Raw genomic sequence first — 14,093 nt, forward strand, 5'->3', positions numbered from 1 at the left:
TTAGAAAAACACATAGATATTTGTTTGAAGGGCTCGAGGGATATTGGTTAAGATAACCCTCTGGCTAACATTTTCCTGCATGTAATATTCATGTTAAAAGTCTCAATTAGAGTTCAGAAAATAAAACCTTTGGAATGCAATGTTTTTCCACAATTAACATTACAGAGTCTCTAGTAACCTTGAAAGGGGTAGATGTTACTTGTGTAATGAACTACATTCTGATTATGCTTATGTTTTGTGGTTAGATTCTAGTTGAATAATCACATGCATGCTATAAACTATCAGGTAATAGATGTTCCTGTGAGTTAATATTTCCCTGCAAAATCATGATGCAGACTCAGAATCCTGTCTTCTTTCCTAGATATTTTCTTTTCTTAACAAAATTTTACTGTCCTAGAAAAAATTTGCTACTGGTCATTTATATTGCTAGGTAAATTTCATAAAAACACCTTGAATTTTCCAGGCTTTATAGTTTATAGTTTTTCTGTGTATTATTCCATTTCATTCCCTCAACTCCCTTTTCCAAATGAGAAAGTTCAGGCTCAGAGAAGTCTGATAGTTTATTAAAATTGTATAGATAGAATGTCATATAGCTGGGTCTTCAACAGATTTTGTGTCTTCAAATTCATTCATTTTTTTCCAGTTATTTATATAAACGTGTTTGTACCAATTTTTCCAGGATTTTCAAATCTCTTAGAGAAATTCTGAAATCATCCTATGTAGGAGCTGCATCTTTTCTACCTATATGTCACTATGTAGATCACCTGAATATTTATTTTAAAACTGGATTGAAAGACATTAGCTATTTTTAGATTAATAGTTTTTTTTTTTAACTGAAGAATTCAGGCACATTTAATACATATGATGCTGATTTTGTCAACACTTATTACTATCCAGTTTATAATTCTAGTGTTTTAGAGAATTGAGATCTTTTTGAGGTACACCTAACCACACATTAAGCTTATATTCTATACTGAAATTCATGGCAAAATATTTTAATAATTGAATCATTTTTGGTGGATGATTAGAAGATGTATATCACAGGAATTATGTAGGCTATTTAGAAGGCATATTAATATTATATTAAAATTATTTCTATTTTAGGAAAAAATTATGACTTTAAATTTCAAAGAAAGATAACACTGAATATCCTCTTTATGAGGTGTGCATGTCTCATGATCAACAGGGGAAAAAAGAGCTCAAATTGTAAAAAACGAGAGTCTGTGGTAGAGATTCCAATACTTCCTCCCTGCTTTTCTTGGTTAAAACTTAACAGATATGAAAACAATAAACTTACCCTGACATGTTCTACCTCTCACCACTTGGTATCCTTGGGGGCACATACATGAGAATTTCCCAGGTTCGTTGACACATTGATATTGACACAGGTAGCTCGAGGTTCTGCATTCATCAATGTCTGTTGAACCAGACAAAAGCAACAACATAGAGTTGAATACTTACATGTCATTATTTTGGTATTTTTTTTCAAACATTGCGATCTCTGAAACAGAAATGCAATACTTTATAAGAGGCTCAAATGCAAGTTCTAACAATATCAGCTTAGTTCTCATGGAACTTCACAGAGCAGAGAATTTTCTTACCATCAGTTTTACTCAATTACTGCTGACACTTTGGCAAATCCTGGAACTAGCCATCCTAGCTGAGCAGACTGAAAGAAGTGGTTTGTGGTTGATGATCCTGTGTTGTGCTTGGCAGACCCACCCTTGATGCAGATTCATATTTGCCTTCTCAGAAATTGGGTGGCTGTGCTTCCAAGTTCATCTGAGTTTTGAACTCTAAGTTTCATCCCTGTGCTAGCTTCTAGAAGTTGATGCCCTGGCAGAAGGCTTTGCATTTCTCAATGGTGCTGTTCTTATAGTTTGCTCAGAAGGGCAGAGGCAGCCATCCAGAGCCAGCCCCTTTTGGTTTTGAGCGCAGTGGCATGATGGGAGGCCTCTCAGTGTAGGGTATGATCTTTGTGGCCCCAAGTAAAGCTGGGACAGTTTGTGAGGAACTCAAGAGCATGAAGTGTCAATGGCATCCCTTGGGATGTCTTAGGCCATTTGACGTGCACAGTGGAGCGAGCATGTACAGTGGACTCTGATGGTGATCCTTCTAGTTAGATGGCCCTCTTCTTGATCATGTGGAGAGTGAAATGAAGGCACCTTAAGAAATGTGCCCCGAGCATGCAGTGGCAGGGATGCCTAGGGCCAGATCTTTTGGTTTCTATTCTAGTGTTCCTGACATGCAATCAGCTACTTTTGAACTTAAATATGCCACTAGTCCCCTGGAATTCTCATTAGACACAGAATTTGATTCAGTAGGTCTGGGCTGGGGCGTAAGGGTCTACAATTTCACAGGCCCCTAGGAGGTGCCAATTCTGCTGGCCCATCACACTAGAGAAGCAAGATACTAGAGTACCCTTGCTAATTATCAGACCCAGCCTACATCTAGTATTTCAATTATTTTTTCTTCTTTCTTTTGATAACATACTAAAAAGACAGTGTTATAAGTGAACTAAGTTAACTGGATTTTAGAACATAATAAAAATTTGCTTTCTTCAACAGGTATATACTTGGATAAAGCAACAGCAAAGACAGGAACTGTGCTATTACTACCAATTATTTGGATAATATTTTACCTTCACAGTTGAGCCTGTCACTGCTTAGCTCATATCCTTGATTGCACTGACAGATGAATGAACCAAGAATGTTGTAGCATTGCTGAGCACATTGATTGCTGGCATCACATTCATTTATATCTGAAAGGCAAGGTCATACACACTTATATATTTATGTCTTTAAACATAGCCTTGGTCTTTTGTACCTATGTCATCTGATGATAAGTGAGTAATTCCCTAGCTGGATTCTTTGCCTTGCAGAAGCTCACTGGAGAACATCCATTCAGGTTTCATATTTATTGGAACAACTTCAAACATCTGTCATGTACTTTCAGAAATTCCAGAATATTTTTTTTTCCTGGGAATGATGGTTAGTTTGGTGTTTGATGAATCTTTACAAAAGAATTTAATGGTTCTAATAAATATACATTCCAGTATCTATTTTCTTTTATTGTTCAAATGCAAAATGCCAAGTCTATAAATAATTGATATAAGACACATACTGATACGGTCTCTCAGCATGCTGTAGTGAAGATTTATCTGTGCTATTTATTACTTTTTAAATGGGTCCTGTTAAATTCCATTACAATTATAACATAAGCCTTTGAGACCCATACAGAGTTTTGCAATGCTCTAAGGCACTGAAAATATTGTGAAAAGGCATTTTTCCTGCACTAGATTTTTTCCATGTCATGCCAATCTTAAAATTGTGTGCCGTGACATTGCATTCTGAAAGGGTAGAAGAAGCATGTGAAAATCAGATGCACTCTCAGCAGAAAGTTTATGTATCTGAACTTGTAGTAACCCCTTTGGCACCTTCAGTGTTTGTATCACACACTGTTGACTAACTGGTGTGTGTATATCAATTGATCTATAGTTAAAACCTTTTCTTGATACTGTCACAGAGGAGAACTAAAACCAAAGTTAAAAATTTTTTCCATTTACATCTTGATGTGTTTTTAAAAACCAGATTGGTTACTGTCCTTTCAGCTTTGGGGAAGTTGATGGAAACCATGAATATAGAAAACTGGAGATACTGCTGGGAAGACAGAAATTGGTTGGCTGTTTCCAGAAGACTTACCTACACAGGTATAGTTGTTTGCTGCCAACTGAAACCCAGGATTGCACTGGCAATAAAATGATCCTGGTGTGTTCACACATCTTTGGTGGCAATATGGAGGGATGGTGCATTCGTCTACATCTAGGTTATTAAGCACACACGCAAAGAGAACCAAATTACCGACTATCCAAATTACTATTATTGATCTGTTTAGTCTCAAGTTCTCAGCAGAGCATTATCTAGAAAACCTGGAGACCTCATTTTAAAAGTAATTATTTTTCTTTTTTAAAAAATTAGGGTATCTGTGCTTTAAATATACTTTTGTATGCTCTCTGTAGCTAAATGAGATGTTAAGAACAAAGACTTCCTAAACCTGGCTGGATGGGTTGAGATTTAAAGAGGGAAAAGTAATTAAGACTATTTCACATATAAGTGAGAATGTAAGGCTGCGAATATAAAAGGTTATTTATAATTAAAGAAGTAGAAAAGAACTATGGAATAATTGAGATACAGTATAAAACTAAGAAAGGAGGCTGTTGCTCAGCTGGTGACCTTGGTGAAGTCACTCAAATGTTCACTAGTTCGTTTTTCCTTCCGTATAATGTAGACAGTAATGCTTGCTATGTGTATCTTATGAAGTTTCTGTGAGAATCAAGTGAAAGAATGCTGTGGAAGGAATGGGATACTAAACAAGTTACTTTTTGAGAGTGCCCTTCTGACACACTGATCAAGTGTTCCAGCCTGTGTCCTCATATAAATATTTCCAACTATAAAATGTTCAATTGAGAACTTGCAGAATAGAATTAATATTTTAGAAGCATAATAAAATTTCATTAATTTACAACTGTACACTTTGTGACAACTCAAATATGGCATGTGTAATTTAAAATAATAATTATATACTATCAATGCAATGATACTATCTTATGGGAAAAATGAAAACAAAACATAACTTTCTGCTGAACTCTTCTGGTATTTTAATAACTACAAGTGTGGGAGGCAGAGTGCTCAAGTAGGTAGTGTACCACGAGGTAACCTGAGTTTAAGTCTTTGTTCCAGCATTTACTAGCTTGGTCTTAACCTCTCAGAGCTTCCATTTCCTCTTTTGTGAGTAATAATACAACAATGTGGTAGGGTTGTTGGGAGGATAACATGAGATGATATAGGTGAACTTCCTTGCACAAAATAGGCAAAAACAAATGGAAGCTATTATGAATAAGCTGCAAATATATGTGATTTAACTTGAATATTAAATAAACAATAACAATGTTCACATAGCTTCCCTCCTAATTTATTTAGCTGTCTGATCAGATGTCATGTCAGGGAGGCCATTTCTGTCCATCCATATAAAATAACTTCTGCTCCATCTAACCCCTAATCCTGCTTTATATTTCTTTTTAGCCAGTGACACTCCCTGCCATTGTGTTATGTGTTTATTTGCTTCTTGTCTGTCTTCTTCACTATAATGCATGGCAAATAAGATCCATTTTCTCCCCATGAGGTAGAGATAAAGTATTTTTTGTCTGTTGTGTGCTTAATACCTAGAATAGGGTCTGGCATGGTAGGTGCTCAGTAAACATTAGTTGAACGAATGGAAAGTTCATACTAATTAAGAGCAGTTGTGAAACAGTTCTTCCTAGTACCTAGTATCATAGCCAGGTGACAATATCAATAGCTAAGTTATGTAATTGGTACTTTCTAATAGCTCCACGAGGGCCGTGATTCTGTAAAATCTGTTTGTTTGCCACAGTGGTCCAGCACCTAGCACACAGTAAGCCCTCAATAAATATTTGATGAATTAATGGTGCATGTCTTTTCAACAAGTAAACATTCATTGAATCTTTGTTATTTGTTAGCACTGTGGTTGGCAGTGTAGGTTTACACTGCTAAACATATGATGATGATCATATGTATATTCTACTCCATCTTGTATGGAAAGCAGGCATGAAAACAAATTATTGTGTGGAATTATAAGATCAAAAATAGAAAAGTGTACAAGAGATAGAGGGAGCACCATTCCACGTGACTTGCTGAACACTGCTGGTGTATTTGGAGCAGTCCACAATGAATAAGTATAGAAATTGGGAGCATGTGTTTAGGAACAGCAATTTAGTGTTACTGCAACATTCTTATTGTACTCTATAGAAGTATTGATCTATAACAGGTTAGCAATTTACAAAAAGAATCCTTCAAAGTTTGAGAATTATTGGCATAGAAGAAGGAGTGACTATATTTGGGGAGATCATGGAACACTTCCCAGAGGAAGTGACCTTGACCTGGAATTTAAGATTTGAATAGGAGTTTGTCAGAAGTGCATGTCTCTGGTACTGAGAGCTTATACAGAGGTAGCAAAGTGTGACACTGTGTGATGTATTGGGGAACTATAACTCGTGGGACAAAGCTAAAGTGTAATTGTTTTGGCAGAAGAAGGGTGTTGTTACAACAGAGTTGGGCGAGGATAAGATGGGGAAGATCTTATATGCTATTGAGGAATGCAGTGTTCATTCTGGGGGTGAGAGCAACAGCAGGGAAGTTACATGATTAGATCTGAATTTAAGGACATCTCCTACTGTATCATAAAGACCTCTAACTATATGTTCCATTTGCTTTGATTCTTCCCATAGTAGGCTGGGTTTGTTCTTTTTCTATACTTATTATACCCTCAGTTGTTTATTTTCCTAATACAACAGGCAAAACTTTGGTGCCTATGAATTTGTCCAAACAATTTTCTCCTAAATCACAGCTTCAGTCACTGCAAATTCCTGGTCCTTCATCAGAGACTGGACTAACTAGCCCCAGCACCTAGCAGAGCCCCAGGGCAGAGAGAGCAGGGCCAGGGCCTATGAGAGCTCAGAGTGGACACCCTGACACCAACAGCTCACATTCACTGGTGAAAACTGAATGTGGCGTTGCCTGTCCCCAGAGATTTTTATCCTCTGTTCCTAAGAGAAAATAAGAACTCTTCATTGATTTAATGGTACAAGGAAGTATGTAAGTCAGTGGACAAAGGGAGTCAATTACAGAGTTTCATCCTAGTGCTGGGCCTCAAGATTGCACCCAGAACACTTTAGTTGACTTCTTATTTGCCAGCCTCCCTATATTGTATTCTTCCAGTCATTCAAAATGCATGCATTGAACATCTACTTGGCCGGCAGACTTCAGGGACTGGGGAGACAACAATGACACAAACCAGACCTGGACCCTGCCCTCAGAGAGCTCAAGTAGAGCTCTGAAGGAGGGCTCACGTGTTGCGGTCCTAGTACTGGAGCCACTTGTAACATAAAGAATGTTTAGTACAAGTCTGTTAACTCATTACATAACAATGGCATACAACTATTCAACCCAGGGCCAGGCACCATTCTAAGCATTCCTGCACATGAGCTCTTAAGATAGGGGCTGGTTTTATTTCTACAGTACAAAGGGAAGAAGTGAGACACAGAGGATTTAGGTAACTCAAAGTGAGTTAGGGATGGAGCTGGGATTTGAACCTTACTATTCGCTCTATAGAGCTTCCCAGGTGACTCAGTGGTAAAGAATCCACCTGCCAATAAAGGAGATGCAAGAGATGCAGGTTCCATCCCTCGGTTGGGAAGATCCCCTGGAGTAGGAAAATGGCAACCAGCTCCAGTACTCCTGCTTGGAAAATTCCATGGACAGAGGAGCCTGGGGGACTACAGTCTGTGGGGCCACAAAGAGTCAGACACAACTGAGTGACTGAGCACACACACAGCACACATTTGCTCTGTAAGCTATGTTACACTAAAACCTAGTGAATGAAGCCCACAGCATCTGTGTTTTAGAGCTAGGACACCAAATATCTAACTTAAATGATTCTCCTCTTTGCTTTTGTGGTCTCACTCATACCCTAAGTTTCTGCTTTTGCTTAGTCTAAGATGTAACTGACACGTTGATATCCAGACTATGCTTGACCTATAAAGTTGTTTTTTTCTCATTAATATGGAAAATGGGTTGGTAGTCAATGAAAGAATAAGCATTATAATTCTGCAAATAAAGATGAGTGCTTTGATTTGAAGGCCTGAGGGTTAAACAATTAAGATGCTCCAGACAGGACTTGGCTCACTACACTGTTGTACTTACCTACACACTGCTCTCCTCGCTTCTGATACCCGGGAGGGCATTGACAGGCGAAGGAACCTCGCAGATTGATGCACACTTGATCGGCTCTACAGTTGTGTGTCCCTGCAGTGCATTCGTCTATGTCTGATAAAGACACGCAGCACAGAAGGAGTTTGAGTCGACTGTGGAGATGTTGGTATTTCCTCCATCTTTTTTGCCATACTTTTCTTAAAGAAAACAAGTTTTTACTCTATTCTTAAAACGTTACTCTGTAATACTGTTTTATTGGAAATGCTTAAAATGATAAATTATTTCAAATGTTCAGAAAGTAATTTCAGAGATGCCACAGTATATCACGTATTAATAGATTTAACAAACGCTAATATTCTGCCATGTATGCTTCAGTTCACTTTGTTTTGTTAAGAAATGAAACATTAGAGGTGTAACCAAAGCTTTACTTCATTCTCATCCCTTTATTCACCCACCTACTACCATCCTGGTAGGTATGAATCCTTCCTTGAGATTTTTTTTTTTATACTTTCACTGAACATATATGCACCCATTAGCATATATGGTATTGTTTTGGGTGTTTTAAAATGTTAAATTGTATGATACTTGCTTTTCCACCCAATATATCACATTTGAAATAATTTCTAGTGACCAATCTCTAAAAATCTGCCTAATACCTAGGTAAAAATCAAGCTTTAATATTATGCATTGCTTGTTGCTATTTTTTTTTTTGTAAACTTTAGCATAACATGGATGAATAAACTTTTCATAGCAGATTATAAAATAAAAGGGATTAAATTTAATCATATTTCTCTAGGAGAGATAGGCTGGTGTAGTTTAAAATACATATTTTACCAAAGCATTTCACATCTTGGAATAATTTACTAAATGTACCTTAAGGAGTAGGTAGATTTAGTTCTGGAAAGTAAAAAAATGTTCATTTTGAGATCAACATGTATATGCATGGCAGAGTCCCCTCACTGTTTACCTGAAACTGCCACAACATTGTTAATCGGCTCTACCCCAATACAAAATAAAAACTTTAAAGTCTGGGGAAAAATATGATGTGGATTTGTGTGTGTGCACTCATATTGGAATAATTTATAAGTGAAATTTAGTTCTGCCTTCGCCACATCACCTTTGCATTTATTTGAATCTCTCATATTTATGAGGTTAAATAGCACAGATGAAAAGATTATGAAATTTTGGCATTCTTCAACAACTAAAGACTCTAAGCTTCATTTAAAAATATCTAAAATTTGTAATTCCTAGATGATAGATTTTGCATAAAAACTGAGAGAAGTTTTGGGGTGTCTGAATCATCACTGTGGTAGACCCATGGAAGTGCTTTGGAAGAAATAGTGGGCCAAAAGTCAGTACTGAAAATGAACCATCAGTAATTAGAATTTATTCCTAAATCCTGCCTTCCCTTTAAGAGGCACAGCGAGTTGCCCCGGGTGTGTTGCCTTTCATCTTCCTTTATTTTCAAGCATAATTGCTGCACTTACACTACCCAGTATATTAATGTAGGAAGCTCAGGTTATAAGAGACTTGTCCTCAGATATCGGCTTTGGTTAGCTGGGTGTGGAAAAGACAAGAGGGATTCTTTCCAAGAGAAAGAGGGAGGGGAGATAAAGAATCCCCGAGGGGTGCCTGGCTGTTTATTGGATAATAACCTATAAAAGCATCTACTTACATAATTCTTATTATCCGGGTTTAAAGTTCTGGCAAAATTTTTGTTATTATTTTTATGTCTGTTTTGAAAATTTTTATTGCTATTTTCAAATCAGTGATTACAACTCTGTCCTTTCTAGGCACTATGCAAAGGTACAGCAATCTTTCTTTGAAATTATCTGCTTTTTTTGGTGTGTCTTTTATTATTTTCTCATATGCACTTGATGAAAACATGTCTACTGGGGTTTCTTCAGAGCTTTATGACTCGCTAATACAGAAATGACAGCAGAATTCCTATTGTTTTATGTCAAGAACATTTGCCAGCATTTGCAGTGATAACAGCCCTGAGAGATACAGCAATGTGAGATTCAGATGTGGCAAGTTTCCTCAGTACATGCTGGCGGAAGATCAAGGGCTTGGGTTGGCTGCTGCATTTTCTAAAGGAGGCCTCACCAGTGACTGTGGCTTTTCTTTCTGAGACATCCCTTTGCAAACTGCCTCCACCCCATCGCATTCCTGATGTGATTTCCTTCCTATTCGGGTTTTTTTTTTTTTTTTGTCCTTCAGTTCTCTTTGATAAATAGGCTAACATTTCCAGTGGAATTAATATATCATTAAATAGCTTTCATACATAGAAGCCGTGCTCCCTGGACCAGTTCTTTTTTAAGAGCCAGGTTTGTTTACCTTCTAAGAAAGATAATTTAATAAAAGTATTAGGTGAATTAAAGTAATTTAATTTTAAAAAAACCCAAAAAGCAAATAAAATGCCACCATCTCTACTGCCACTATATTCCTTTCTCTGTCGATAACAAACAAAACTGAAGCAGGATTTACCTCACCTAGGATTGACTGGTGATATTTTTAATATACTTTCTACTTACCTGGATTCACTTTTAGTTTTAATTCTTTCAGATGGGAATACTCCCTGAAATTTAATAAAACACAATTGCATGAAATCCCCTTCAAGAAAATTATTCCAAAGGAGTTGAATGGATGCTTCATCTTATACCTTGAGCTGCCATCTGTTAGTAAATGAACAGGCTACATTTTCATTTATGGCTTTTCTGACTCGAGTTTAGAATATTTATCCCCTTTGCTCTTTGCAAGTTATGTAATGCTGAAGGATGTGTAGATAGACCAGATTTCTCTGAACTATCTTCAGTAAGACTGTAAATTTGTTGGTTTATTTAAATAACATGGTTTTTATTAATTTGAAAGTTGTTCTTTGAGATCCTGTTATTGTTTATTCACACATCTATACAAAATCATGCAAAAATAATTTTACATTGTTACACTCTTTTATGCTTATCTTTTTTACTTGTATGCATCTAAAATATATTACTATGCTAGAAACTCAAAGCAGAATATCCATCTCTGTGCAGATGTACCAGCAGACCTGGCTTTCCCAGGTATGTTTATAAAAGTCCTCTGTGGTGGGAATACCTTACTGGCAAAAGCAATTCTTTATTCATAAGGAAAACTACTCAGGTCAGCCACAGTTTCCCTGATAATCTAGGGAACAGTACTCTGGGGAGAGGAGTGTTTGTGTTGTTTTTAAACTATTTATAAGTTATCTTTGACAGTTCAGCTCACTAGGTTCTTTAGGTAGACAGTTATCATGGTTCTTGGGCCTTGAAACCAAGTTCTTTGAGGACAAGGTCTATGTATTACTTTTTTTCTGTATTCCTAGAATCTTACAGAGTGCATGAAACATGATGGGTTTTCAAAACATAATTGTTCAATAAATGGATGAATGAATCAAGGTTGTTTGCTAAGAATGGATGCCTATAGTTTAAAGAAAGTAGGGTCAGTGTTTTATCTCACAGAACTAAACATTTACAAGACAGAGTAACAGGTAAAATGTAAGAAACACCAAAATGTCAGCAAATGGAAATGGCTATAAAGCAACAGAGTAGAGAAATACAGAAGCTAGGAAGAAAAAGGCCGCATCAGAGGTGGAAGGCTGGCCCAAGGAGATGAATTTTGAGCTGCATTTTGAAAAAGGTAAGGTATGTGGATTGGCAGAAATAGGAGGCTAGGGGTTTTCTTCGTGGCTCAGTGGTAAAGAATCTGCCTGCCAATGCAGGAGACATGGTTTCAGTCCCTGGTCAGGGGAAGATCTCACATGCTATGGAGCAGCTAAGCCCATGTGCCACAACTACTGAGCCTGTGCTCTAGAGCCCAGAAGCTGCAAACTACTGAAGCCCACACACCCCAAAGCCTGTGTTCCACAACAAAAGAAGCCACTGCAATGAGAAGCCCACACACTGCAGCTAGAGAGAAACATGTGCTGCAATGAAGACCCAGCACAGCCAAAAATAAATAAAACAACACATGTGAAAAAAATTAAAAAGAAAAAGAAATAGGAGGCTATTTCTAGGCAGAAGGGAGATCACATTAGAAAATTCTGATAAGACAGAAGTGGTTTGCATGAGAACGGCAGACAGCTGGAATCAGCATGGGTGGAGGTACTGTGTATGAGGAGTTTGGTGCAGTGCCTGGTTAAAGGCACTCATAAAATGGTAACTCAAGTCATGAGCAAAATTCAAGGCCTTAAAGGTGTGATTGGGCTTCCCAGGTGGTACAGTGATAAAGAATCCACCTGCCAATGCAGGAGATGCGAGAGACGTGGGTTTGCTCCCTGGCTTGGGAAGATATCCTGGAGGAGGAAATGGCAACCCACTCCAGTATTCTTGCCTGGAAAATCCCATGGACAGAGGAGCCTGGTGGCCTACACTCCATGGGGTTGCAAAGAGTTGGACACGACTGAGCATGGCACAGAGCACAGAGCAAAGGTGTGATTAGAGTTTAGATTGAACACCACAGGAAGCAGCTCTGAACTATGTAGACACAGCCTAATGTAAACATTACCAAAGTACAAAATAATAGAATGTGCTTCCTAAAATATCACAACACATAAATCAACTCACATTTCATCATTCTAATGTATTAAGAATAGCTAATGGCAATATTTGGTGATTCCCTCATTTTTCAAAAATGTGCCCACACTCTCCCTTCTAGTGATTTATACTATTGTAGGTCCCTCTCTTGCTGACTTTGGCATCATCACTGTGTTAAATAATCCAGCTGATCTTCGCTCAGCTCTCACTCCTAGCCTCTTTATCGCACTGATCCCCAGTCTATGGAACTGCATATTTGGTTTTCTCTCAGAGTTAGTAGAGGCAACTGTGTCCACATCTCTGTGGTGTCCATTAAGTCCCTGCTTAGGCCCTCATTCTCTATGTTTTTGGCTCCTGCCCTTCAGTATGACTCATATTTCCCAAACCCCTGACTCATGCTGCTTTCTCTCTCTTATGCAACATTTTAATCTTTGCAATGTTCTTTCCATAATTTGATAACTTACCACGACATGGAGTTACTTCAGTGTGTTTTCATGGGCAAAGATTTTGGGTACCTTAAACGCTCTATACTACCACTTATACTTTTCTTGTGCTGCTTTACATTAAGGGAATAATTTAGAACTACTTTGGAATAAGCCACCATTCACCAGATGTTCTATTTGATGAGAATGCACTGAAATAGAAATAAGGGACTGAAATTATTTTTATTCTGTCACTGCCTCTGTGATCTAGGGCCATGACACCAATTCCTTTTCTGTTTCTCTGTCTGTAAAATGGACTGTCTGTCCTTAATGATATGCACAGATTTTTAAAAGTTCAGAATTTTCAAAATACATCTTTTTAATTCCAGACCATAAATCCTTAGAGTAAAATAACCAGATCTTTACTAGTTCCGAGTGGCCACTGTAAATATTATTTAACAGCAAAGTAAAGGTAATGGTTAAATTCAAGTTGCTGCTATTTCTTGATCTTTGTGGCTCTAAAACCTTATTATGTCTTTACCAACAATACTAATTTAATCTCATAAATGGAATGAAGTAGGAGAAAAAGGTTAAGATTCATATTTGCTGTAAGGAGGAGTTTCTTTACTCCTGGCTGCTTTCTTCTCTCCCTCCCTCCCTCCCCCTTTCTTTCTTTTCTTTTTTCCTTCTTTTTTTTCTATAGTGACAGGATAATAAATTAGTTCCCAGCAAAGTACACTTTCTATTTAATCTATGAAACTTTTTGAAGAAAAGAGATTCATTGGGTGAAGATCTTATAGTTATTTTGGATATTAATCTTATTTTTCAGTACAATCCTGGAAGGTAGCATCTATTTCAGCAAGTGCTGAGGCATTGCTATTTTACTGCTGTTTCATCCATTAATGGCTATTGATAGTGATATCCTGAGTAATCAAGGCATTATATTTGTTGACTGAAATCTGATTAAGGATAAGATGTGTAATATTTTATATGACTTCATATACAAATTTGTTAAAATTCTAAAATTAACTGCTGTAAAAATAGGTAAATATTTAATAGTATTTAAACATCTATTATTTGTTTAGGAAATAAGACCTACAAGCCTCTGATTTTATCCTAATAACAATCCTGTAGAATATGGTCTCATTATCCACAATTATTGGATGAGGCAGGAGGATGCCACTGAAATGTAGGTTGGTAAGTGACCTGCTCAAGGTAACACAGAACAGAGAAATCTTGGAGTCAAGAAAGATTTCTCTTTTGCTTCTGTAATTTAGGTCTCCAGAAAGGCTTATTTCTTTCTGGATAGTTCTGGAGAGTAGAAGTTCTAC

At 37.2% G+C, this 14,093-nt stretch overlaps 1 protein-coding gene across 4 annotated transcripts in view; it reads right to left on the reverse strand.

The window, feature by feature from the left end:
* EFEMP1 (EGF containing fibulin extracellular matrix protein 1) overlaps nucleotides 1-14,093 on the reverse strand; it is a 69,711-nt gene that overhangs the window by 10,245 nt on the left and 45,373 nt on the right. For 3 of the 4 annotated variants that reach the window (XM_027555336.1, XM_027555334.1, XM_027555335.1), the window contains exons 5-8: nucleotides 7,779-7,901; nucleotides 3,702-3,821; nucleotides 2,642-2,761; nucleotides 1,298-1,417 (exon numbers count right to left, since the gene is read on the reverse strand). In XM_027555336.1, coding sequence (XP_027411137.1) covers nucleotides 1,298-1,417; nucleotides 2,642-2,761; nucleotides 3,702-3,821; nucleotides 7,779-7,901 — 483 coding nt within the window. The remainder of the gene's footprint in view (nucleotides 1-1,297; nucleotides 1,418-2,641; nucleotides 2,762-3,701; nucleotides 3,822-7,778; nucleotides 7,902-14,093) is intronic. The other variant, XM_027555337.1, reaches the window with a different exon arrangement.

The sequence above is a fragment of the Bos indicus x Bos taurus genome, chromosome 11, assembly GCF_003369695.1.
Source record: "Bos indicus x Bos taurus breed Angus x Brahman F1 hybrid chromosome 11, Bos_hybrid_MaternalHap_v2.0, whole genome shotgun sequence".
NCBI lineage: Eukaryota > Metazoa > Chordata > Mammalia > Artiodactyla > Bovidae > Bos > Bos indicus x Bos taurus.